The 22,948-nt window shown below is 47.0% G+C and overlaps 1 protein-coding gene across 2 annotated transcripts; it reads right to left on the bottom strand.

Annotated features, from left to right (window-relative positions):
* Positions 1 to 666: 666 nt before the first annotated feature.
* LOC308314221 (uncharacterized protein C3orf20-like) lies at positions 667 to 22,911 on the bottom strand. 2 transcript variants are annotated; one of them, XM_080761723.1, is made up of 17 exons: positions 22,288 to 22,911; positions 22,117 to 22,208; positions 21,485 to 22,005; positions 20,922 to 20,978; positions 20,391 to 20,487; positions 19,742 to 19,951; positions 19,449 to 19,598; positions 18,691 to 18,811; positions 12,425 to 12,550; positions 11,698 to 11,854; positions 9,295 to 9,499; positions 8,311 to 8,391; positions 7,219 to 7,657; positions 5,262 to 5,381; positions 4,298 to 4,440; positions 3,385 to 3,519; positions 667 to 2,782 (listed from the first exon to the last, which is right to left on the bottom strand). In XM_080761723.1, exons 1-17 carry the CDS (start codon positions 22,351 to 22,353, stop codon positions 2,680 to 2,682), a joined length of 2,823 nt encoding a protein of 940 aa, XP_080617849.1. In that variant the 5' UTR covers positions 22,354 to 22,911; the 3' UTR covers positions 667 to 2,679. The 2 variants fall into 2 exon arrangements, with proteins under 2 accessions (XP_080617849.1, XP_080617850.1); XM_080761724.1 differs by lacking the exons at positions 20,922 to 20,978; positions 21,485 to 22,005; positions 22,117 to 22,208; positions 22,288 to 22,911 and having other exon boundaries at positions 11,698 to 11,872; positions 19,742 to 20,102; positions 20,391 to 20,489.
* Between the last annotated feature and the right edge of the window lie 37 nt (positions 22,912 to 22,948).

The following is a 22,948-nucleotide window of genomic DNA, read 5'->3' as shown; positions in this document are numbered from 1 at the left end:
TTAAGAATATCACAGTGTACAACTATATTTGCACTTGAAGCACTTAAGTTTCCACATGACATCATCATCCATTGTCTATTAATAGCACTGGGATGAGTAAGCAGGGATGTATATGTGCGTGTGAGCCAGTGTAGGCATAATACCTGCTAAATTGAACACTTTTTAAGGGGAAGTGAAACTCAAAATATATAATTTTATCATCTGCGTATTAATCAGTGCTACTTTTCCACACGATGTAGGCCTACGTGGGCACGTTGTCACTGCATTTGCCGATGAGTCACTTTCACAGGAAGGAAGTGTCATTCGTTCAGCTGATAGAAGACCAATAAATAGCATTTCCAAACATTAAAAAAAAGAAACCAAAGCATGGTTATTTTTGCTCCACTAAAATCTTTATTCCCAAACTATAAAATACAGATTCAGTCATTCTTTGTGCAAGATGGATTACATTCATTGTGGCTGCTGTGCAGCGTTTCTCATGACCCCAGATTGATCTGGATTGGTCCATCCATTTGATTTGATTGATCTGGGAGGGACCCCAATCTAAAATCATCAGTGTTAATTAAACCCTGACGGTGTACAAATCCATGGGTAAGAGTAGTTACAGACCCGTAACTTACGGGTCTGTAACTACTCTTAGGAGAGACCTTACGGGCCGTAAGGTCTCTATTTGGTTCCTAACTATCAGCAATTTAGCCTCCTGGGGTTCACATTGAGAACCAGTGGTTTAGTGGGTAGACTTTAGGGGTGCGTTCGGAAATGCGCCCTGAACGCACTGGTGTGCTCTCTTGTCGTTCGTTTATTCAGTGCACTCTGTGTGTTGTCGTTCGAAAATCCAGGGCGCTGCACACCGGGTGTGCCGAGTGCCCGCACTGAGAGACCCTACCCTGAAGCTGGGGTTGTCCGGTGTCGGCGGTGTGAATGCGTCACAGCTGTGGTCGTTCGTAAATAAGGCACACTGTGACGTAACCGCCCACCACACTCAACAAACTGACCACATTCCCGGTGCGCATTTCCGAACGCACCCTAGACTAGACTGAGAGACTTTCTTGTAGTCAGGTCACAGGGTCACCTGTCCAGTATGTGTCGACATAGACATAGAAAGGTAGCCGCCTCCTTCGGCTCCAGAGTGTCTGTATCTCGAGGGAAGGCAAGGTTGTTTGTTTGTTTATTTTCACTTACAAGAATATTTAAAAATGATACACAAGGTCAATAAAAATGTGAAGGAGAATGCCTAAAAACCCACCAGGGGCTTCAGAAGTCGCATTCTACAGTAATATTTGTGCATTCATAGGATAAAGATTACATCAACTCAACGTTGATCTATTACACATAAGACATTAGACCTGTCATACAGAGAAAAAAATCAACATAGACAATATCACAAGTAAAGAAAACAGCAAGAGCATATCACAATAGTAAAACAAAACAGTAAACTGCTAGGGGAAATATTGAATGGACCCAGGTTAATTTGGCAGACTGTATGGAAAGTATTTGGTGTTTAAGAGAAGTGAGAATCTTCTTGAATAGGTGAGCAGACAACTCCTTAAAGGCAGAGAATTCCATATCTTAGACCCCCTGAAGCCTAAATTAAACTTAGTTTGAGACGTAATGGAGGTCTGAAGTGATTTGAGCTACGTGTTGGGTAATTATGGACCTGAGAATTATACCCAAATAGAAGAAGGGAAGGGTTTTCCCCAATGAGCCATGAACAAATAGACCAATTTGAAGATGGTTCACTTGGTAAACACTGAGGACACCTAATCGACTAAATAAAGGCTCAGATGAATGTCTCGGATGTACAAGTTATTGTTCTTATACAGCTCGTTTCTGAACACGGTATAATGGTTCACGTTTGGTCTGATGAGTACAAGTCCAGACTATATTACAATAATGAATTGTCACATAAGGGGATGTTTGGTAGGCCAATCCGAGGCAATGTAAACGTTTGTTTTCTCATGCCAATAAAGCTCCTTTGAATTTAATTGATATGTCCCGGAAAAGACGCGCTGTGATTGGCCAGCCGTCACTTGAGTGGCAGTGGCCTTCTGCACATACGCCTTCCCTGCGACTCCCTGCGATGCAGGTCGCTCCGATGAACTGCAGTGGTGAATGAGGCATCTAGGTTCTTTATCTACAGTATGTGCGTCGACATGTCCCTAAGCAAGGCACTTGTTCTAACCCCTAACAGCTCCACCCGCAAGCACTCATCATGGACATCTGAGCAACCATCAACTGGGTAAAGTGTGTACAAAATGCACATGGGTCCATTTGTACACTCTCCGAGTTAAATGAACACACAGTATGTCAGTGTAGCCGTAGCGTTAGTGGTCAGTTAGACCCGGTGCCAGCAGTGTGCTCATGTTGAATCCTTCCTCCCTGGTGCTTTATGAGGGTTGCCAACTGATGTGTATCCTACTGCCAGTGCCAAACACTAAAACCTGCATTCTAATTACAGCCTTGTGAGAGAGAAAGGTCTGGTTCAACCCAGTTCACCTTATTCGTCCTCAAGGGGCAATTGCAGGCAGGTAGTGCAATTAACAAGTAACAAAATACATCAGTGGTGTGTATGTGCTTGCCTGCCAGTGCTTTGCAAGTCTCCTTGCAAATGGACCTACGTATAGCTTTTGACCAGGTGATGAGCCTTGAAACCGATGCCCCTTAGCCACTGGATTGTGTTCAGTGTGTTGCTATGGACACAGGAGCAGGAGGAATCCTTGCGGCCTTCGAGGCAGCGTCTCTCTCCTGCGGCAGTGACATCTCTGGACAGTGAGCGATCGTCCTAATCGGGGTAGAGATGTCACATCAGACACTAATGCCTAATTCATGTTCCGTTGTACGATGATGTCACGCGTCGGACAAGCTCACAATGTTGCATCCTCGAGGCATTGTGAGCTTCTAGATTGGCTATTTTCGGTACATGCCGCCTGACAGTTTTTACAATGACTCATGTCGATCAAGGCTTTAGCATCAGAACAGATCCAACATGTGGGTTCGTTGAAATTCAGTGTTAACAATAACAAATTGGGTGATGAGAATACAGAACATTATGGAAAAAATCACACCTGTGTGAACTTAGTGGTGCAACTCCCCCCACCACCCCTTTCCCTCTCTCTTTCTCTCTCTCTCTCTCTCTCTCTCTCTCTCATTAGCAGGCAACAGTGCAGCACTCTCTCTCTCTCTCTCTAGCACAACAGCGCCCCTACTGGTACTAATAGTCATACTCGTGCTCATTAACACATAGGCGGACACATAGACACATAGGTACATACAGTAGGTGAACACTGACATTAATACGACATACAATACGCAGATCACACTGCAAAATCATCAAGTGTCAATTTAACAATGTAACCATGAACTCTTAGTAGGGTGTGTACCCACCTTGAACTAGTTTGAGTCCTTTTCTTTTCCAGTGGAGGAGTTGTCCCTTCAGGGCCTCCGACTTCTACTGGAGTTGATGTTGAAGGATCTCCTGAGTGAAGTAATGTCCTGGCACCAGGTCCATCGATTTTAACACTGCAAGCAATTACCGTACAAGTAGTTTATGTTTATGTTGACATTTTTATTTGTGACAGAGAATATACCTCTATACTGTGTATAATTATATACTGTATACTTACTCAATACTGTATATTCAACCGTTTAAGCACTATAATAATAATAATAATAATAATTATTATTATTATAATATAGCACCTTTCATGACATAAATGCAGCACAAAGTGCTTTACAGAGCAAAAAAGAGAAAAGCACAAACATAAAATAACGAGCATGAAGTAAATTTAGAATAATATAAAATAACAGAAAACTACAGAAAAAAGTCAGCAAATCAGGCAGAACAGTGAATGACATGAATAATGACATGAATAACAAAAAAAACGAAAAAACTAAAAGCAAGAGTGAAGAAATAGGTCTTGAGCTGTGCTTAGAAGCTGCCTGTCTAAAGTGTAGTGGGAGTTTCCATACAGTCACACGTACACAAGCACGCACGCGCGACATGCACACAGTCACACGCAAACATGCACACACGCATGCATGCACATGCGCGCGCACACACACACACACACACACACACACACACACACACACACACACACACACACACACACACACACACACACACACACACACACACACACACACACTTAATATAATTCAGTGTTTTCTGTTCCTAGTTGTTTTGTTTTCATTTGCCACTACACGAGAACAACTTACTGAATATGGATAACGATAGATTCGGATTCAGATCTATTTGGGTTCTTCTATCAGATCCAGAGCCAGTATATTATGGTACCTGAACTTGTAGTCTGGAGGGAGACTCTGGCCCAGTCTGTAGTCTCCTCTGGTTCTGGAGATCTGCTTCTGGAGGGTCCTGGCTGAGCAACAGTAGCCGTTGAAAATGTAATCTGCAAACAGCAGCTTCCCTCTGATATACATCTGTCACATTAACAAAGAGACCTCATGTTAACTGCGGAAAATACTGTTAAAGGTCATTAATCCTATTTATGTTGCATCGTCGCCCACATGTTTGCAAGACATAATATATGGCAGCTATGGCCATTTCTGGTTGTGATACATCAAAACAGACCACTTCCCGTAAACTGATCTCTGTGTATTCTTACGCAGTTTACAGGGAAGTGATCTCATCTCCATATACATTTCAATTACCCTCCTTCAAAATTTGAATGAATTTAATACATATGCCCTTAGGGCATTTTGTGTTATCCTTTTAGCACCATTGTATAATCGTACCACTGTACTATTTGCAAACTGTTACTAAATTATTCAATCAATCAACCAATCAGTTGTTTGTCAAACCCTGGCTTTAGCTTTTCACAACTGAAGAACCTGCTTATCCTGTATGTGATAATAGTACCTCTCTCTATGAATAAATTAGACCTAGGATCTGTAAGCCTAAAATCGGATCGTACAATGATCACTTGTGACTTTGTTCAGGTTGATTTATGACCCAGTATCTGCATTGCAAATTTCCCCGACTGCCATGGCTGTAAGCAAGATTTAAATGTAATGCTGCTGTCACTACTGGATCAATGCTGTCATTCAAGGGCAAAGTACCGTACATAACATGCATAACTACAGTATAGTCCCACACATCCCCTTCTGTCCTGAAAGCAACTGCACTGCTGCCACCCAGTGGGACACCATAATGTAGTATGGTACATTATGGTACAGTATACAGTATACAGTAACAGTGGGACACTGGGACACCATAATGTAATATGGTACATCTCACTGACCAGCACCATTCCTTGCCCAGCGTTGTGTCTGTGTTGCAGCAGAACGTTGTGTTGGACTCCAGGACAGGACCTCCCAGTAAACACCTCATACCTCACCAGGCGGAATGAGTCCATCTGACACTAGACACGACGAGGAGGAAGTCAAGTCTGTTACTGTTGCACCGTTCTGACGTTCGCCCATTAGCACATTTGATTTCTCCCTCAATATCACCCAGGAGAACCCCATCACCACCGAGGAGAACCCCATCCCCACCCCTCAGGAGAACCCCATCACCACCGAGGAGAACCCCATCCCCACCCCTCAGGAGAACCCCATCCCCACCCCTCAGGAGAACCCCATCCCCACCCCTCAGGAGAACCCCATCCCCACCCCTCAGGAGAACCCCATCCCCACCCCTCAGGAGAACCCCATCCCCACCCCCCAGGAGAACCCCATCCCCATCCCCCAGGAGAACCCCATCCCCACCCCTCAGGAGAACCCCATCCCCACCCCTCAGGAGAACCCCATCCCCACCCCTCAGGAGAACCCCATCCCCACCCCTCAGGAGAACCCCATCCCCACCCCTCAGGAGAACCCCATCCCCACCCCTCAGGAGAACCCCATCCCCACCCCTCAGGAGAACCCCATCCCCACCCCTCAGGAGAACCCCATCCCCACCCCTCAGGAGAACCCCATCCCCACCCCCCAGGAGAACCCCATCCCCACCCCTCAGGAGAACCCCATCCCCACCCCCCAGGAGAACCCCATCCCCACCCCTCAGGAGAACCCCATCCCCACCCCCCAGGAGAACCCCATCCCCACCCCCCAGGAGAACCCCATCCCCACCCCTCAGGAGAACCCCATCCCCACCCCTCAGGAGAACCCCATCCCCACCCCCCAGGAGAACCCCATCCCCACCCCCCAGGAGAACCCCATCCCCACCCCTCAGGAGAACCCCATCCCCACCCCCCAGGAGAACCCCATCCCCATCCCTCAGGAGAACCCCATCCCCACCCCTCAGGAGAACCCCATCCCCACCCCTCAGGAGAACCCCATCCCCACCCCTCAGGAGAACCCCATCCCCATCCCTCAGGAGAACCCCATCCCCATCCCCCAGGAGAACCCCATCCCCATCCCTCAGGAGAACCCCATCCCCATCCCCCAGGAGAACCCCATCCCCATCCCTCATGCCTTTTCTTGAGTTGGTAAATCCACCGTTGTGCTATGCGGTGTCATTTAAAAAAAAACCAAAGTCTGGCTTGCAGAAATTACATGTGGCAGCCATGTGGCACACCACTCATGATGTCATGATGTGGCAGCTATGAACTTACAATGTTTGATTAGCAAAGCACCTAACCCCCCAAAAACCAAACAGGACCCCAGCCAAGTCCATGGACTTTTAATGTTTGCTTTAAGCAGTGATGTCATTTGGCAGCCACAGTGAAAACAAAAAATCCTTTTCTGGCCAGAAAGTGCATTTTATACGTGTGCTCAGAGTGCGTCCACCAGCGAAAGTAGTCTTTCTAATGACCAAAACCGTATTTGTATTGGTGAGTAGCGAAAACATTATTTTTATTTTAGCAGAAGTTGAGAGGCTGGTCTGCATTTAATGCGAGGGCAATTCATTGAAAGTCCTATAGCTCAAAATTAACGGCAGCAATGGCATTAGGGCTATGGACCAGAGCTGATTATTTACTATAAGATTTATGCACACACTTTCATAAGGGGAAGGGAAATTACTTTTATTGCTTCACCCAGCAGATGGCCGCTCAGAATGCCTCTAATGAGCACGCTTTGATGGGGAACGCCGACGGGTAGCCTGGGCGAGCCTAGGGTCAAACCAGGCAACCGCCCGGTTCCCAGATGGCCTCGTCTCAACCCACTGAGCTATACGGTAGGCCACGTCTGAGCCTGCGTGTGTGTGTGTAGTAGTCGTTTGTGAACATCTGTGTCAAGTGTGCAAAACGCCGTTCAGACCTGCGTGCACGGTGCGCTCCTGCCCTTGTTCATGCTCTCGTAGAGCTGCTCGAGCGCGTCCAGCTGGCCGCCGGACAGGGCGTCGACGTGCGGCGGCGTCCCGAGGGGCTGCCGCCGCGGCGGAGTCACGCACACCACTATGATCTGCTCGCTGCAGCGCGCGGGCTGGCCGTGGATGAAGACGTCGTACTCCAGGTCTGTCACGAGCGGCATGGACCTGCAGCTGCAGCAGCACAGCCAGCGCTGCTGCAGCGTCCTCTCCCCCAGCAGCGCAGCCCGCAGCAGGGCCGGGCAGCACACGCTGATGGGGGGAAGGGAAGGAACGGAGGAGGAAGGCTGCGCGGCTGGTAGAGAGGTGAAGACAGCGGAGGAGGAAGGCTGCGCGACTGGTAGAGAGGTGCTGACAGCAGAGGAGGGACTCCTGGGAACGACCACTGAACTGGGTGAGGGATGGACGGGGAGCACAAACAACATGTCGACTGTTGAGCAGTGGTGGAGAAAGTATACTCACATTTCTTACTTAAGTAAAAGTATCAATACTGCAATGTGGAAATGCACTCCGTTAGGTAAAAGGTAAAAGTCCAGAATTCAAAATTGCCTTGAGTAAAAGCATCGAAATGTACCAAAAGTAGAAAGTACTCATTATGCAGAATTTCATACGTTTTCAAATGTATAAAGTGTATTAAAATGTTTTGAAAATAGCAGATCTACAAGCTCACAATGCGTTGCATCTCGATTTTCAAATGGCTGAAATGTATATGGGGCTGAAGTTGTTAATGTTTTGTAATAATAAAAAATCTCCAAAGTAAAGTAAGTTTAGGAGTAGAATTACAAGTACTGGAAATTGGAAATACCTCAAAATTGTACTACCTCAAAAAAGTACAGTACTTGAGTAAATGTACTTACATGCTCCGGACATAACGTACAAGCTAACAACGTGATGCGTTGTAGATCTGCTATTTTCAGCGCTGTATTTTCAGAGCTTATACTCCACTGCGTGATGCAATATAATATAAATTAGGTATGAGTTCAGATTAATGTTATGGCAATGAGGAGCATTACTGCTTGATGGCTACAAACATGGGGTCTCACTCCAGTTTGATGTTGCTGCGAACTCGAAGGGTTCCTATTTGAGTGACATGGGACTCCTCCTTCACACGCTTCTTTGGAGTCCTGATAATACACAAATGCCCAAATTAAAATGACTATACAGTATATTACATAAACATATACAGTATAACCTTTTCATAACGTTATAAATACGGCTGCTTTAACAGTGGGTACTTACGTATTTAGGTGTATCAATTAGCAATTATTATTGTTATTATTGACTAATCAGTACTCCCTTCTTCTATAGTTTATTAATATTTGTACCGAGAAACATTGACAGCTGCAGAAGCACTGTTCCACACACTGTACACATGCATACGGCCAAAGCTAATTTCCAACACTCTCTTGATGGACATCAGTAGTTGGCATGACTAAACCAGACTCGTTATTAATTTAATTAGCTGCATCTGTCTTTATTCTACTGTGACAAATACACTAATTGGGTCCATTATCTATGTACATTTCTGTTCCTAAACAGAGTCCCAAAGATGCTGGGTTTTCAATGTTCAACACGTTTTCTCCGTTGAACTCAAACGGCTGTGTTTTAGTGTTAGCCAAAACTAAATGTACAGTTGATTTAGTCGACTTAAATGTATTTTGGCGGGCCTTGATGGCGACATAAAGGCTGGTTTTACACTTGGTTGCGTGCTGAAAATAGCCGATCTACACACTCACAATGCGTTGCAGCTCGACACGTTGTGAGCTTGTAGATCTGCTATTTTCAGAGACCAAACATAAAATGACATGTCTTTTTAGTTCTACTGGATCTCTTCTCCACCAGTAAGTCCATCCCTAACATTTTAGTCTAGTTTTTATTTGTTGACGAAATTGTCAATATATTTAGTCATAGTTTTAGTCATCATAGCTTAGTTTTGATATAGTTTATATTTGGGTTTTCGTCAGTGAAAAAGGTTAGTCGCCGAATATTTTTCATCCTAGTTTTAGTGGATGAAATCAACACTATACCGTAGAAGGCAGTCTGCCGGTGCAGACAGGTGTCTTGGCGGGCCCGGCTGCCGTAACTCCACGCTGCCCTCCGATGGATGTCCTTGCTGAGTGACTGGCTGCTCCGCTGGGGTCAGGGAGGGCAGGGCGGCCGACTGTACCTCTCTCCTCAGCCTGGTCCTCAGCGGGGACTCTGGCAGCTGCTCTGTGTCGGGACACTTGATACCTGAAGGACGGGGAGAGGCCATTCAGAACTGCACACACACACACACACACACTGAGTGACACAAGTGACCGTGAACAAGATCCTTGTGTTGGAACTGCTCGATAGTGTTGAGGTTGCACACGTCGGGGCGATGCGGTAACTTTCGCTCTACCGAACAACCCTATTATGCCGTGTGAGTTTGATTTTTTCGAAAGTGTATCGAATTGTTCGGTATTATTATGTACTATATTCATAGATATTTATATAAAATCGAGTACAAGTTTAATCTGGATTACAACAACCGGCGATTGGAAGCAGTATGCATACAGGTGTTAGACGTTACATCAAAATGTAGCGCAGACCTATGCTAGCCTGGAAACCAGATGAATCTGCCACAGGAAAGATATGCCCTGGCAGATTGGGTCTGGCACTCCTCAGTTTGAATTGTTGTGGGTGTTGTGGGTGGCCATCTGATTGGCCACCCACAACTCCCGCCCACGGTTCAAAGTGAGACTTTTTGCTGTGATGTTGGAATCTGTTTGTAAATCTTCCACACCGAAGTTCCAGACTAATATCTACGCAGTGATATTAGTCTGGCCATGCCAGGCTAGACCTATGATTCCTCTGATTGACTTCCTTGACTGTGGGTACTCGGCTACAGTCAAAATTTTGGGCTCAGGTTATTATTATTATTTTTTGCTACGTCAGGCTGCTAATGTGTTCTTCAGAGGATGCGATGAAGGCCGAAACATGTCAGCTGCCTGATGTAGCAAAATGAACACTGTCAGGTGGAAACCTTGTATGTCCAAAACCGTAACTTTTCAGGAAATGGAAAAAAGAACCAGCGGATACAATGAAGTTATTATTTAGTCACTCTTGTTAATACTTTTCATTGGTCAAAACCAAATTAAAAAAAAATAACAAAAACATTGATGCCTTGATGCTACGAGTATATCGGCTATTTTCTCTTGTATAATGAAACTACATGTAAGGCATTAATTTACGCAAATTCTTATTTTTATTTCAAGGTTTCTGTCTGACGGCAATGAAATGTCTTGTGTCTTATGTTGTGGTTTTTAATACTAGGGCTTATACATCAGTGTAAAAGAAACTGAATAAAAAAAAAGAAACATTCCAGGAACACTAACAAAAGTTACCATATTAGTGTAACCTCATAAACCGTTATATTTTGGTCACATCATAATAGACGAATGAGCCGATGTATAAGTGCACAATGCATTCAGTGAAGAGATTTGTTGGTGTAGAGGGAAAACATGCAGGTTAAAGCGGTTAAGAAGATAATGAGTAATGCATAAAGACTATCGCGGTATATTTGGGGAATGTGTTTTGGTAACACCAGAAACCTCTGAAATGCATTCAGGTAACATATAATATCCTGGGAACACTACTACAGTATTGGGATCCCTGTAATGTACACTCTGAATGGAGCAGAGACTTGAGAAACATTATATATAATATTATATAACACGATACTCCCTACGAAGAAGAGCTTTTATTTTTTTTATTTTTTTACTTTTCCCAATTTTATTCTTTGTGTTGGTCTCTCTCTCGCTCTCATTAGCAGGCAACAGTGCTGCACTGTCTCTCTCTCTCTGTTTCTGACAACTATACTACAACTACTGGTACTAATAGTCATATTATACTCGTGCTCACAGTCACATAGGTGCATGGGTGGGTGGGTGGGTTAACGTCACATAGGCGGACACGGACATTGCTGTTCCTTGGAGTGGTTGCATCACTCAAAAATACAAAACATTAATGCGTGAAATATTCTACTCACATGAGAATCCCCTCTACGCTATGCAGTAGTGCTGGTGCGTACTTGCGGTAAGGGAAAAAAATCGATTCACTCAAATATCAAATGTTTAATGCCACAATTAGGCAACAAAGTCTTATGCACACCTGATATGCTCTGAGACGGGTGGGTGCGTAGGCAGGGCTCAATGTATTCAGAAAAAAAAGAAATTCGGTCAAAGACCCTTGCCTAAATAAAGTGTTCGTATTGCAGATGGTGTGTGGGTCTTTGTGCACATTTTTTCTAATGCCACAATTAAAAAAAGTGTATGGTTCAACTTTTCATGGTTTATATTGTTTATAATTGTTTTAAAGAGTAATTTGGAATCGCAACAATCATTTAATCACAGAATCGCAATCAATATGATTGGTTGGTATGTGGTAATGGTAGTGCTAGTGCATACCGGTGGCTACGCGGTAGTGCTCCAGCCAGTCTTCCAGGGTGTTGCGCACTCTGCGCTGAAGTCTGCTCAGCTCCCTGCCGTGGCGTGGCCTTCCCGTCCACATCACTGGAGGCTGCTCCTCCAAGCCCTCCATCTCCTTGTCCATCTGGAGAACCTCCTGGGAGTGCACACACACCTGCCACATGTCATTAGACGCACGCTAGAGTAAATTATATAGAACATATGGCGTTTAGCAGGAGCTCCTATATCCATAATGACCAGTGTTCTCTAAATACGGTTGCGATTTACTCAACCACATTAACCCTGACATATTGGTCTTTTTTTTTCTTTTTTCATAAATAGCGAAAATTGCAGAACTACAAGCTTCTTGATATGGCTTAGACCTAGACCTGAGGCCGATTCTAAATACACCTTCTAAATCCTGACCAAAGTTTTCTGAAAAAAAAGAATGTTGCTAAATAGTGTAAATAGCTAGCCTGGGTTACAGCCTGAATTGCTGCGTTCCGCGGGCAAAGTGACATTTCAGACCCGCGGAATGCAGCAAATCAGGCTAGTAAATAGCAACAACAACCCAAAAATTAGTTCCCGTCTTAAAATGTAAAAACCCAAAAAGGGGTTCCCATCCAGATAATTCAATCGGATTGTGCTTTACAATTAACCTCTTTCATCCTGGTGTACATATTTTTGGGTGAAAATCTTCAACATTATATTTCTAAAACAGTCTCACCGTGTCCTTTTGCCGGGCGGCATTCGATAGGGAAGAGAGAAACAACTTGACACATTCACTGTGAGTTCTAAAACTGATCATGGCAGAAGTACCACTGAACAGCCTGATTGAGATGACCTCTGACACCTGCAGGGGGACAGAAAGACTCAGCATGAGACTTTATTGTCATGTCACAGGTTTGCAAATGTGAAGAATTATAATTTATTTGTGCGCAAGCTATGTAGTTTTCAGAAAGGGTAAGGATAGAGATAGAAAAACACATTTAGTAGGGGCACGGTGGCACAGTTGGTAGTGCTGTCGCCTCACAGCTAGAAGGTTCTGGGTTTGATTCCCACTGGGGACACTGTGGCTTGCTGGAGGCGTGTTCTCTCCTCTGCGTCATCAGTTCCCATACCCGAGGCAGGGTTGGCGAAAGGGCCTTTCTCTGTGGAGTTTGCATGTTCTCCCCGTGTCCCCCAATACCCTCACAAAAAACATGCAGTAATCCTGGTCTCTAAACTGCCTGATGGAGTGGAAAGGAACTAGTTGGAATAACGTGTTCCTTCCACGCGCTACGTCCAATGAGGGAAACACATTATCACATTAGATAATTGACACAGGGGTGAACGGAGGGTTACACTCTCTGTAACCCAGGTTCTCTGAGTGGAGAGACTGGCTCTCCACTACATATTATTCAATATGTACGGGAACTGACCCGACGGGGCAGTGTACATGGATATCTCTTTAAGACACATCCTCTATGGTGGCCCTGCGCAGATGCCAATCAGCGGGCTATTTAAGCCCCATCTGTGCAGAGCCACTTCGATTAACTTGATTGACACGAATTTCGGAGCGGCTCTTTTGTGGAGAGCCAGTCTCTCCACTCAGAGAACCTGGGTTACAGAGAGTGTAACCCTCCGTTCTCTATCGTGTTCGAGACTGGCTCTCCACTACATATTATTCAATATGTACGGGAACTCTCTAAGACACACCGCGAGGAAATAAGCAGACCAGCTGCCCCCGCGGCAGCCCGAAGCAGTTTACCCTGAATTCAATCAGAGCCTATAAGTGGTGAGTGCCCAGGCCGTAGCCATCCCTGGCGCCAGCTCACCAATGTGCTCCAAAACCCTTGGATAAGAATATGATGCTCGTGGCCTAGGTGCAAGACGCAACCTAGGCCCAGCTGGCCCAGCCAGACGCTGTGGCCAGTCAATAAAACTCGTGGCCTAGGTGCAAGACGCAACCTAGGCCCAGCTGGCCCCCAGACACTGAGGCCAGTCAACAAACTCGTGGCCTAGGTGCAAGACGCAACCTAGGCCCAGCTGGCCCCCAGACCCTGAGGCCAGTCAACAACTCGTGGCCTAGGTGCGAGCCGCCACCTAGGCCCAGCTGGCCCAGCCAGACGCTGCGGCCAGTCAACAAAACTCGTGACCTAGGTGCGAGCCGCCCCTAGGCCCAGCTGGCCCTGACAGATAGTGAGGCCAGTCAACAACTCATAGACGCTAAGGCCAGTCCAAAGCTACTGCCTGGAGCCCAGTACACGCTCTGTGAACTGGGTGCTGGCTGCCACGTTCACACAGTAGAACCTTGTGAATGTGGAGGGCGTCGACCAAGATGCTGCTGTGCAAATCTCGGACAAGGTCGCGCCTCGCCACAGAGCCCATGAGGCCGCGAGGCCCCGAGTCGAGTGTGCCCGCACCCCTGACGGGGCTGGCTTGCCTGCCTGTCTATATGCCTCCCGGATGGTTTCCACTACCCAGTTAGAAAGCCTAGCCTTCGAGACCGGCTTCCCGAGGCAGTTCTGTCTATAACAGACGAACAGCTGGTCCGTTGTCCTGAGGTCCTGCGTCCGCTGATGGTACGTCCTCAGGGCCCTGAGGGGGCATAACAGAGCCTGCCCGCCCGATCCCCCTTCTCCTTGTGAGGGGTTGAGCGGGCGCAACTCAAGGGACTGACTGGCTCGAGACCCAGACCAAACCTTAGGGTGGAACGCAGGGTTCGGTCGCAATATCACCCCCGCCTCCTCGGGCAAGAAGTGGCAGCACTCCTCATGCACTGACAGGGCATGTAGCTCACCTATTCTTTTTGCGGATGCCATTGCCAGCAAAAATGCGGTCTTGCGGGAGAGCCATTCCAGCTCCACCGTTTCCAGGGGCTCGAACGGCCCGTGCCGCAAGGCCGTCAGTACCACCTCCAGATCCCAAGGGGGGGCTGTCGGCCTACCGTGCGAGGGATGAGACCTTGTGGCGCCTTTAAGGAACTGATTAATCAGGTTGCAACAACCGTCTGCCAGTTTACGGGGCCCAACCCGGTTCGCCTTTATGGCCGCCACCATGCCTCTCAAAGTCGTGGGAGACTTGCCTGCCTCCAACCTTTCCTGGAGAAACGAGAGGATGTCGCAAGCCCCACAAGAGAGGGGGTCCACCTGCCTCGCAGTGCACCATACTTGGAAATTTTCCCAGCGGTATGCGTACACCCTCCTTGTAGATGGAGCCCGGGCTTCCTGCAGAGTCCCAACCACCGATGGAGGCAACCCCATGGCTAGGAACTCGGCCCTCTCAGGGGCCAGGCCCAGAGCTTGAGTCCCTGGGGAAAGGGATGAGCCAATACTATGGCCTGCAGGTCTCTCTGTGCCTGCTGAGTGGCCTGCCGATACCCCTGGGTCATGGTGGAATACACCCAGGGGTCCGCCCCAATTGTCCCCCGGAACAATGTCTGTTCCAGGGGGCGGCGAGAGGGGGCTGAGCCCCCCCCACCGTCAGGAGCGAGCATGGGGCGCCCGGGGCCCTCTGCCCCGCCCCCGTGCACGCCTCTGGCCTCGGCCGGACCTGCCGCGCCGGAAGGAGTCCAACTGGCCCCTTAGGTCCCCTGGAGCGTCATAAGTCGGTCGGGGTGGCTCTGCCCGTGGGGTCGTGCCACGCTGGCTGCGGCCCTCCTGGATAGCCCCCGACACCTCCCTAGCACACTTGCGGGCCTCCTGGGCCTGCTGGAGCAAAGTCATGGCACTTGGCCCGAACATGGCCGATGGTACCACGGGTAGCTCCGTCAGACATTTCCTGTCAGCCGCTTCCAGCTTCGACTGTGACAGCCAGAGGTGGCGCCTTGCCACGCAGAGCGAGGCAAGCGCCCTGCCTGATGCCACCGCTTGCTCCTTCATTAATTTGGCCACAAGCGCCGACACCTGCTGCAGCTCAGCCGCGAGGTCGGGGCTTCCGCCGTCCAGCTGTCTGGCCAGACCGCGTTGGTACAGGGCTAGGATCGCTGTTGTGTTGGCCAGTTGACCCTGAACTGACAAGGCTCCGTGCACTTTGGTCAGCATGGTGTCCATGGCCTTGGTGTCCTTTGTGGCACCGGCTGGCTTCCCCAGAACTGAAGTGGCAGGGGCGATCAACGCCCCCAGGGCCTGATCCAAGGCCGGTGGTGGGCCACAGCCGATCCTCTCCCGGCCTTGCACATTCCCCAGTCGCTTAACTAGGCCTGACCAGCGATGGGCCTCCGTCGGCTTTTGGAACTGCTGGAGCACTAGGTCCTCCACATCTGGAAGTAACGGCACCGATAGGGGCTGGTCCCCCACTTCCTCGTCGAACCGGGAGGTTCTCTGTGTCCGCCCTGAGGGCAGCTCCACCCCCAAGGCCTGTGCGGCCCGAGCTATAAGCTCAAGAAGGGGGGAGGGGTACTGCTCTTGTTCCTGCTCCTCGTCCGCCTGTGCCTCCTCCCCCTCCTGCTGCCAGGGGGGGAGGTCTTCTTCCCCGAGATCATCGGGGTCATCCCCCAGAACATCAACATCCTCCTCCTCCGACCCAGCCTCCAGATGCACCTCCTCCTGGCCTACAATGGCAGCAGGGTGCTGTGGAGCCGGTGGGGCCGATATTGTGGCCGTAGGGCGCCGCAGGGTTATAAGACGCCGTAGAGCCGGAGGAGCCACCACTGTGGCTGCAGGACGCCCCGGGGTCGTCAGATCTAGCGGAGCTGGTGGGGCTGACGAAGCTGAGGCTGACGGCGGTTGCCTCTGCCGCTGGTTGCCAACGGCAGTCTTTAGCCGCTTGGCCCGAGGCTGCTGGGCTAAAATAGCCTCTGCCGGTACCAGAGAGAATGATCGAGCCCTGGCCTCCCTCACTCTAGCCGGCAGGATGAAACAGTTCATGCAAAATGCCGGGTCCAAACTGGCCGTGTGCGCATGGTCCAGACCCAAGCACAGCATGCACCTGTCATGGCCGTCCTCCATGGGCATTTTCACCGCACACACCGAACAGGTGTGCACTGGACTGGCCATGTTTATCTGTTTCCCCTATGTACCTAAATATATATAGCTGTGTGTTATAATCTACATATACGTATATTCATATACACATATATGTCCATATACTTATTTAATTATTATTTAAGTATATAGACATGTATTATAACTTCATATATTTAATCTATACATATACAATCTATACGTATATATATATAGACATATAATATGAATGTACAACTATTTATTTAGTACCTGGATAGGTATATAGATAAGTATCACAAGTATACTATCTATATATATATATAAGAGTGTGTTGTGTGTATAAACCCACTTATATAGACGGCCGGGCAGACTGTACGACGAGAGTGGGTGCAGTGTTGTATTTGCACTAGAACCCCTCCCCCCCGCCGCCGTGATGACGTCGACGCGGAAGTTGGAAGTTTGTTATTGTTTACCCTCTGCCGTGTGGTCTGACCGGGCCGCGGTGCAACGAACAACGGCCGTAGATGGCCTCAGAGTACGCCGACTGGGTCAGCTCCTCTGGGTTCTACCCCGCCGATCGCCGCCGCGGTGTACAGCCGCGATGATAGACCCGGAGGTCTCACCGCTTCTGCAGCCAGGGAACCAAGGCTCCGCCAACGTGGTCGGCTTCGCACTTGGCTTTGGCCACACCGAACGCCGTCTCCTAGTTTCCCCCAACGTGGTCGGGTTTCACTAGGGAACGGACGCACGGACCGAACGCCGTCTCAAGGTTTCCCCCAACGTGGTCGGGTTTCGCCAGGGAGCGGACGCACGGACAAGCTGAGGCTTCCTCCACTGTCTAGCGGATTAGGCCTGCAGCTTGTTGCTGTTGCTGTTTTTTTTTTTTTTTGATGGAGCTACGCGGCGCCCTGAGAGGAGTCGCGACGACCGGCTCTCTTCTTACCTAGGTAAGTGGACTGTGCCACGCAGCTGTTCTAATATAGTCTTTATGGATGCGTTTCCAAACTGCTGAGATAGCCTACGTAACGTCTGCTCTCGTGGAAATCAAAAGATCGAAGTGGCTCTGCACAGATGGGGCTTAAATAGCCCGCTGATTGGCATCTGCGCAGGGCCACCATAGAGGATGTGTCTTAAAGAGATATCCATGTACACTGCCCCGTCGGGTCAGTTCCCGTACATATTGAATAATATGTAGTGGAGAGCCAGTCTCGAACACGATAGAGAACAATGGGTTACAAAATCGTGGGATGAAAAATTTAGAAGTAAAAGAAAAACACATTTAGCAGCATATACCATGAAACGGAGGAGATATTTGGTTTGATATTAAGGAAGTAGGTTATCAATGTCAGGAAACGGTCATACATTGCTTTTGATGCATTCATGACCATCCGGCTATCTGGGTGACGGCTCTATTCTCAAACAAGCGGCCCAGCAGTCGTGGTGAAATGTGAGTCTCTTTGTGCTGTCAAATGCTGACAGTGATTGTCCATCAGTGCGTCATACGTCACGGGACACATCCCCTGCTTTGTTGTAACGGCCATTAACTTCCCTACATGCACTTTATCACAGGCTATCAAATAACTGAGGGATGCAGGCACTTTGCTCGTCTTGACTGGCGTTGTCATTGAATGGTTGTCTTTTTTAGTAGTAAGTAGGCTAGTACAGACTTTACAGTATGTTGTAAGCGGAACTGGCCTGTTTTGTTACTATGCCGTTGCCATGCAGTTTTGTGTCATGCAGGGACACACCCTACGGTACATATTAAAGTCAGATAGTGTATTGGTGCTCACGTGTGTTTCATCAACCCAAAGAGAGCAACACAGTCTGTACAGGCAATGCCGTTTGTTCTGTTGTTAAGAAGAAAAGAAAAGAAAAACGGATCACTACAAACTGCCACTGGCATTCATTCAGGATGTCGCGACTGAGTTTAGTTTAGCTTGTTTATTTCACGGAGACAGAGCACATTAATTACATTATTATATGCCAGAGTTAGCAGAAATACAGTACTCCCGTATACTCCCAAATGGCTCGTCCTCAGCTACGGCTAGCAGCATGTTTACTGTACCTGTAAAAGTGTCTTCTCCTTCAGCCGTGCTCCAGCATGCCAGGTCCATTCCTTAGTCACAGTCCCATCTGGGTCAAACATGAGTCCACCACTCTGATCCCACACAGCTGTAATGGTGCCACTAGAGACAGACGGAAAGTAACCAAGTACATTTACTTAAGTAATGTTGTACTGTACTCAAGTATTTCAAAGTTCCAATACTTAGTTCTGTCCTACTCCACTACATCTCAGATCCAAATATTTGAAAACTTTCTTTCTAGTTACTTACAGTACGTAGATTTTGATTATTATTACGAAACATACATTTTGCATCGCTACACAACGCGTAGCGATGTGACGCATTATGAGCTTGTAGATCGGCTATTCTCTAAAGCTTTGTATTTTGACCTATATATTTTGAACTAATTCTGCACAATGAGTACCTTATCTTTTGGTACTTTAAATATATATTGATAACAATACTTTTGTACTTTTACTCAAGTTACTGTAGTAGTAAGTTTAATACCCTCACCCATTTTTCCCTCTACACACCAAATAAATCTGTGAAAATAGCAGAACTACAAGCTTCAAGTTTCAAGTGGAAGTGGTTAAATGCCCCTCTTTTTAGTACCCCCTTTTAATGCCCAGAACATAAATCCCCCCCCTTTACATGATCTAAGGTGAAAGTTGACTCGATGTCACCTAGCACTACACATGGTAAATACCAATATTAATAACAAGTGGGTATTTGCATGCACTGAATCCATAAACGGACTAACCTGATAGGGTGTGTAACAGTCCCGTGCCCAAATGCTGTAATACTAGCGAGTGTAACGGGACAGTCGCTGTCGCAGAACACATTGGTGTAAAACCCTCCGCAGGGCAAACCCGAGTGGCTCTGGCACACCGCCACGCGACCCGATGGATAGCTGGGAGGTCACGATCAAGGTGTCAAAGGTCAGCCAGGTATATTAGGTACATGTCATCTCCTACAGTGGATGTTCTGGCTCAGCGGGTAAAAAAGAATGAATATTCAGCATTAAACATGAGAATAAACATGAGAAAAGGATACTATACGACGGAAGAGCCGTCGTTGATTCTGTAGTGCAGTTTTTGCGACAGAGGGACCTCTCCTTTCACCTCTGGTATCCGAGGCATCCCGTCCACTAAAGTGACAGGGCGGGCGAGGGTCTTCAAATACGGCTTGTCATCATCGCCATAGCAACGAAGGATGAGGGGCTTGTTCAGGCCCTGCTTTGCTTCTTCAGTTGCTTGCTGTTTTCTGTGGCAGATCGATGAGATCGCATTTTTATGTTTAAATGGCCACTTACAGTAGCTTGGACTCTGAACGAGTTGGCTCAGGAGTGTTCACCGGGTTGCGCCAAAATGGCTCTGGCAGTGGACCCGACACTATGTCAGGTCCACTGCCTCTCCTTTGTGAGAGGGAGAAAGCAGAAACGGATCATAGCTTCAACATAAAACACAGATTTATCGACCTAATATATCCTTTATATCATTAATATATCATTTGTACATTTGCTATAGCCCTTTTCTAAATAAAATGGATGCATAGCATTTAAATTAAAACCCAGGGGTAACAATTTACAAGTTGCATGCAGAAAGTCCAACATAGAATCTCTGATGCGCTCTCGCTCTGGATTAAGAGCGTCTGCTAAATGCCTAAATTGTAAATTGTAAATTGATGCGTGTGGACAACATACATAGGAACTGTTGCCTTCTGCAGTCGGTCTAGCACCCATTGACACGTCTGCTGAGGTTTGTCAAGGAATGAGCCCTTGCTTGGCTGAATGATCCAACCTAGACGCAAATAACATTCAACTGACTCAGCACACTGCAAAAACCATGAGTGAATAAAACTAAGTGTAACAAAAACACATTTGGAAAGATTTGTCAAACATTTTCTAAAAAAAACTACAAGTTTACACAAAGTGCAGCTATTTTCAAATAGAAAGTGTAAAACAGGGCTTATGGCTGTACGGTCACACCTAACTTTGTATCTGTGGCCGTCTTTTTGCAATGATGGTTTTCAATGGAAATTGAACATTTTCACACAGAAAGCTGCACAATGGCAACAAAAACTTTCCCTTCCCATTGAAAACCATTGCAAAAAGACGACTATACCCTAGGCGGTTATATTGAGACTGAGGATTTTGCAGTTCAGTTCAGGTGCTACACAGCAGCTGGAGAGGCACATTAAGCTGACATGATAACGAGATTGTACCACAGCTTACCTTGCTCTTTGCAGATATTCGATGACATTGAGAAGCTGATTGTCGTGGAAGCATGAGCTGTTGGGAAGTCATTAGAAAGGTCAGGAGATGGTTTAGCTAAATTCCACCCCAGGCATAAAAAGCACAACTTTGCATTGGCATTTTAAAATACTGTACAGTGTACACACTACTGGCAGTGCCAACCACAGTAGAGTGGGCTCTCCTCTCAATCATGTATTTAAATTAAGACAATATTGGGCCTGCATAATGTTGTGTTGCATGTTCCCGCTATCTTCACACATCCCTGTGTAAACCGACTCTCCCACTAGATTGTAATCATAGATCTGTGATCTCAATTAATGACAATGAGAAGCACTTAAGAGGTGTTCAATCTTTAATGTCCATTTTCATTACTTCTCACTTTCAGCCTGGTGCAGGGTGGGTTTTGAATTAAAACTGCTGGACTGTGGCCCACAGTCCATCAGTTTTAACTGCCCACAGTCTGTGGGGCTGAACAAAGGCAGTTCTAATAGTAGACTTTTATCATTTTTACACAGGCCACGATGACCTATATCCTACTTTACCTTTCTGGCCATTAGATAGGCCTCCTGACTTCTTTGTGGGTACATTTGGGTCAGCTTTTGCCTTTCTCTCCGGACGACCGACATTTCCCACAACAACCGGATTTCCATTTTCAGTTTTCCTCTTGTCACAGTTTGCATTCAGCCTTTGAAGGGTTTCAAAGGTCATGATGGAGCCTTTAGACTTTCGATCTTTCCCACGTTCACCAGGTTTTAAGTGCAGGCTCGGCGCCCCTGAGGTCATATCCCGCCAGGAACAGCTGTTGAAGATGTTCACGAACCCGTGTGGAACGCATCTCACCTCAGTCCACCTGTGTTGTTCAAGCAGGCAATCCAGTTCCTTTAGCAGCTGAGGGGCTGCATGCTTGTATATGTCCACCGAGCTGTCATCCATACCCTCAGATGTCTTTATCTCTGGGTTCGTCTTGGCAGTGGATGCGGTAGGATCATGTTTATCACTCCCATCACTTGGCACTGTCTGCACATTAATGTGCACTTCACTTTTGGATTCCTTTGCCAAATTGCTGGAAGAACACCCAATCCATTATTATTATTAGTTAATAAAAAATAAATACATACAAATAATTATAAAATATGTGTCCTCATTTAACGTTGAGATAAACTCGAGATTTTACCTTGTAATTGTATCTAATCGCACTCCTCCTGCCTTAGCCAAATTAAAGTGTAAAATGTTGGTTCTTGTGCCTTTTGTCCGATCCCGTCCTGGCTGGAAATATTAAATTTAAATGGTAAAAAGTAGGCTAATGAACTTGTCTTTCACCAACAGTGTATAATGTTTAGCCTACCTGGTCAAAGAAGAACAGCGGTCCTGATCTGAACTCTTTCAGCGCGCTGCCTGGTGAAGTAATCATTTCTTAAAAGATAGATAATCCAAATATTTTTCCAAAGATGTGATGAGCACAAGATTTCTTAAAATAACAAAATCAGCCAAACGAATCATTCAGCCACCGAGTTGTCGTCGTCCCAAAGCCATGACGTCTCTGCACCGTAGCGTAGCCTACTGTAAATGTAACCTTTATCCTCTGAGTGTATCGGCCTTGTTGCTTGGATACACTGCATGCGTGCTGCGCCCGTCTCCAAATGCACCATTACGCGCTATAAATTATCTACTACTGGCTGGACTGGTAACAATTTCAAATGCTGTCTTTCTTTACCACTATCGCCAAGACTTATTTATGCACTAAAATAGACCCTGCATGGCATGCACGTGCTGGGCATTGTGAACACACGAGTAATGTGACACATGACAAAGCTGCTCCCCCATGTGTGCAGAACGCAGTAACTTGAGCCGACATAATTGGATGGCAAATGTGCTTGTGCACAGAGAAAGTTGTTATTCTAGCATTCATTGCAGCATTTACAGCCAGGTCATTTACCGAGGACACGCGGTGCCACGATGCGCATACAGGGGTTTTAATCCAGCTAAAACATTCACTTTTGACTTAT

This window comes from Protomyctophum bolini, assembly GCF_963924005.1.
Source record: "Protomyctophum bolini genome assembly, chromosome: 4".
NCBI lineage: Eukaryota > Metazoa > Chordata > Actinopteri > Myctophiformes > Myctophidae > Protomyctophum > Protomyctophum bolini.
Note: the sequence above shows the minus strand (reverse complement) of the source record. Positions and strands in the feature narration are given on the sequence as shown.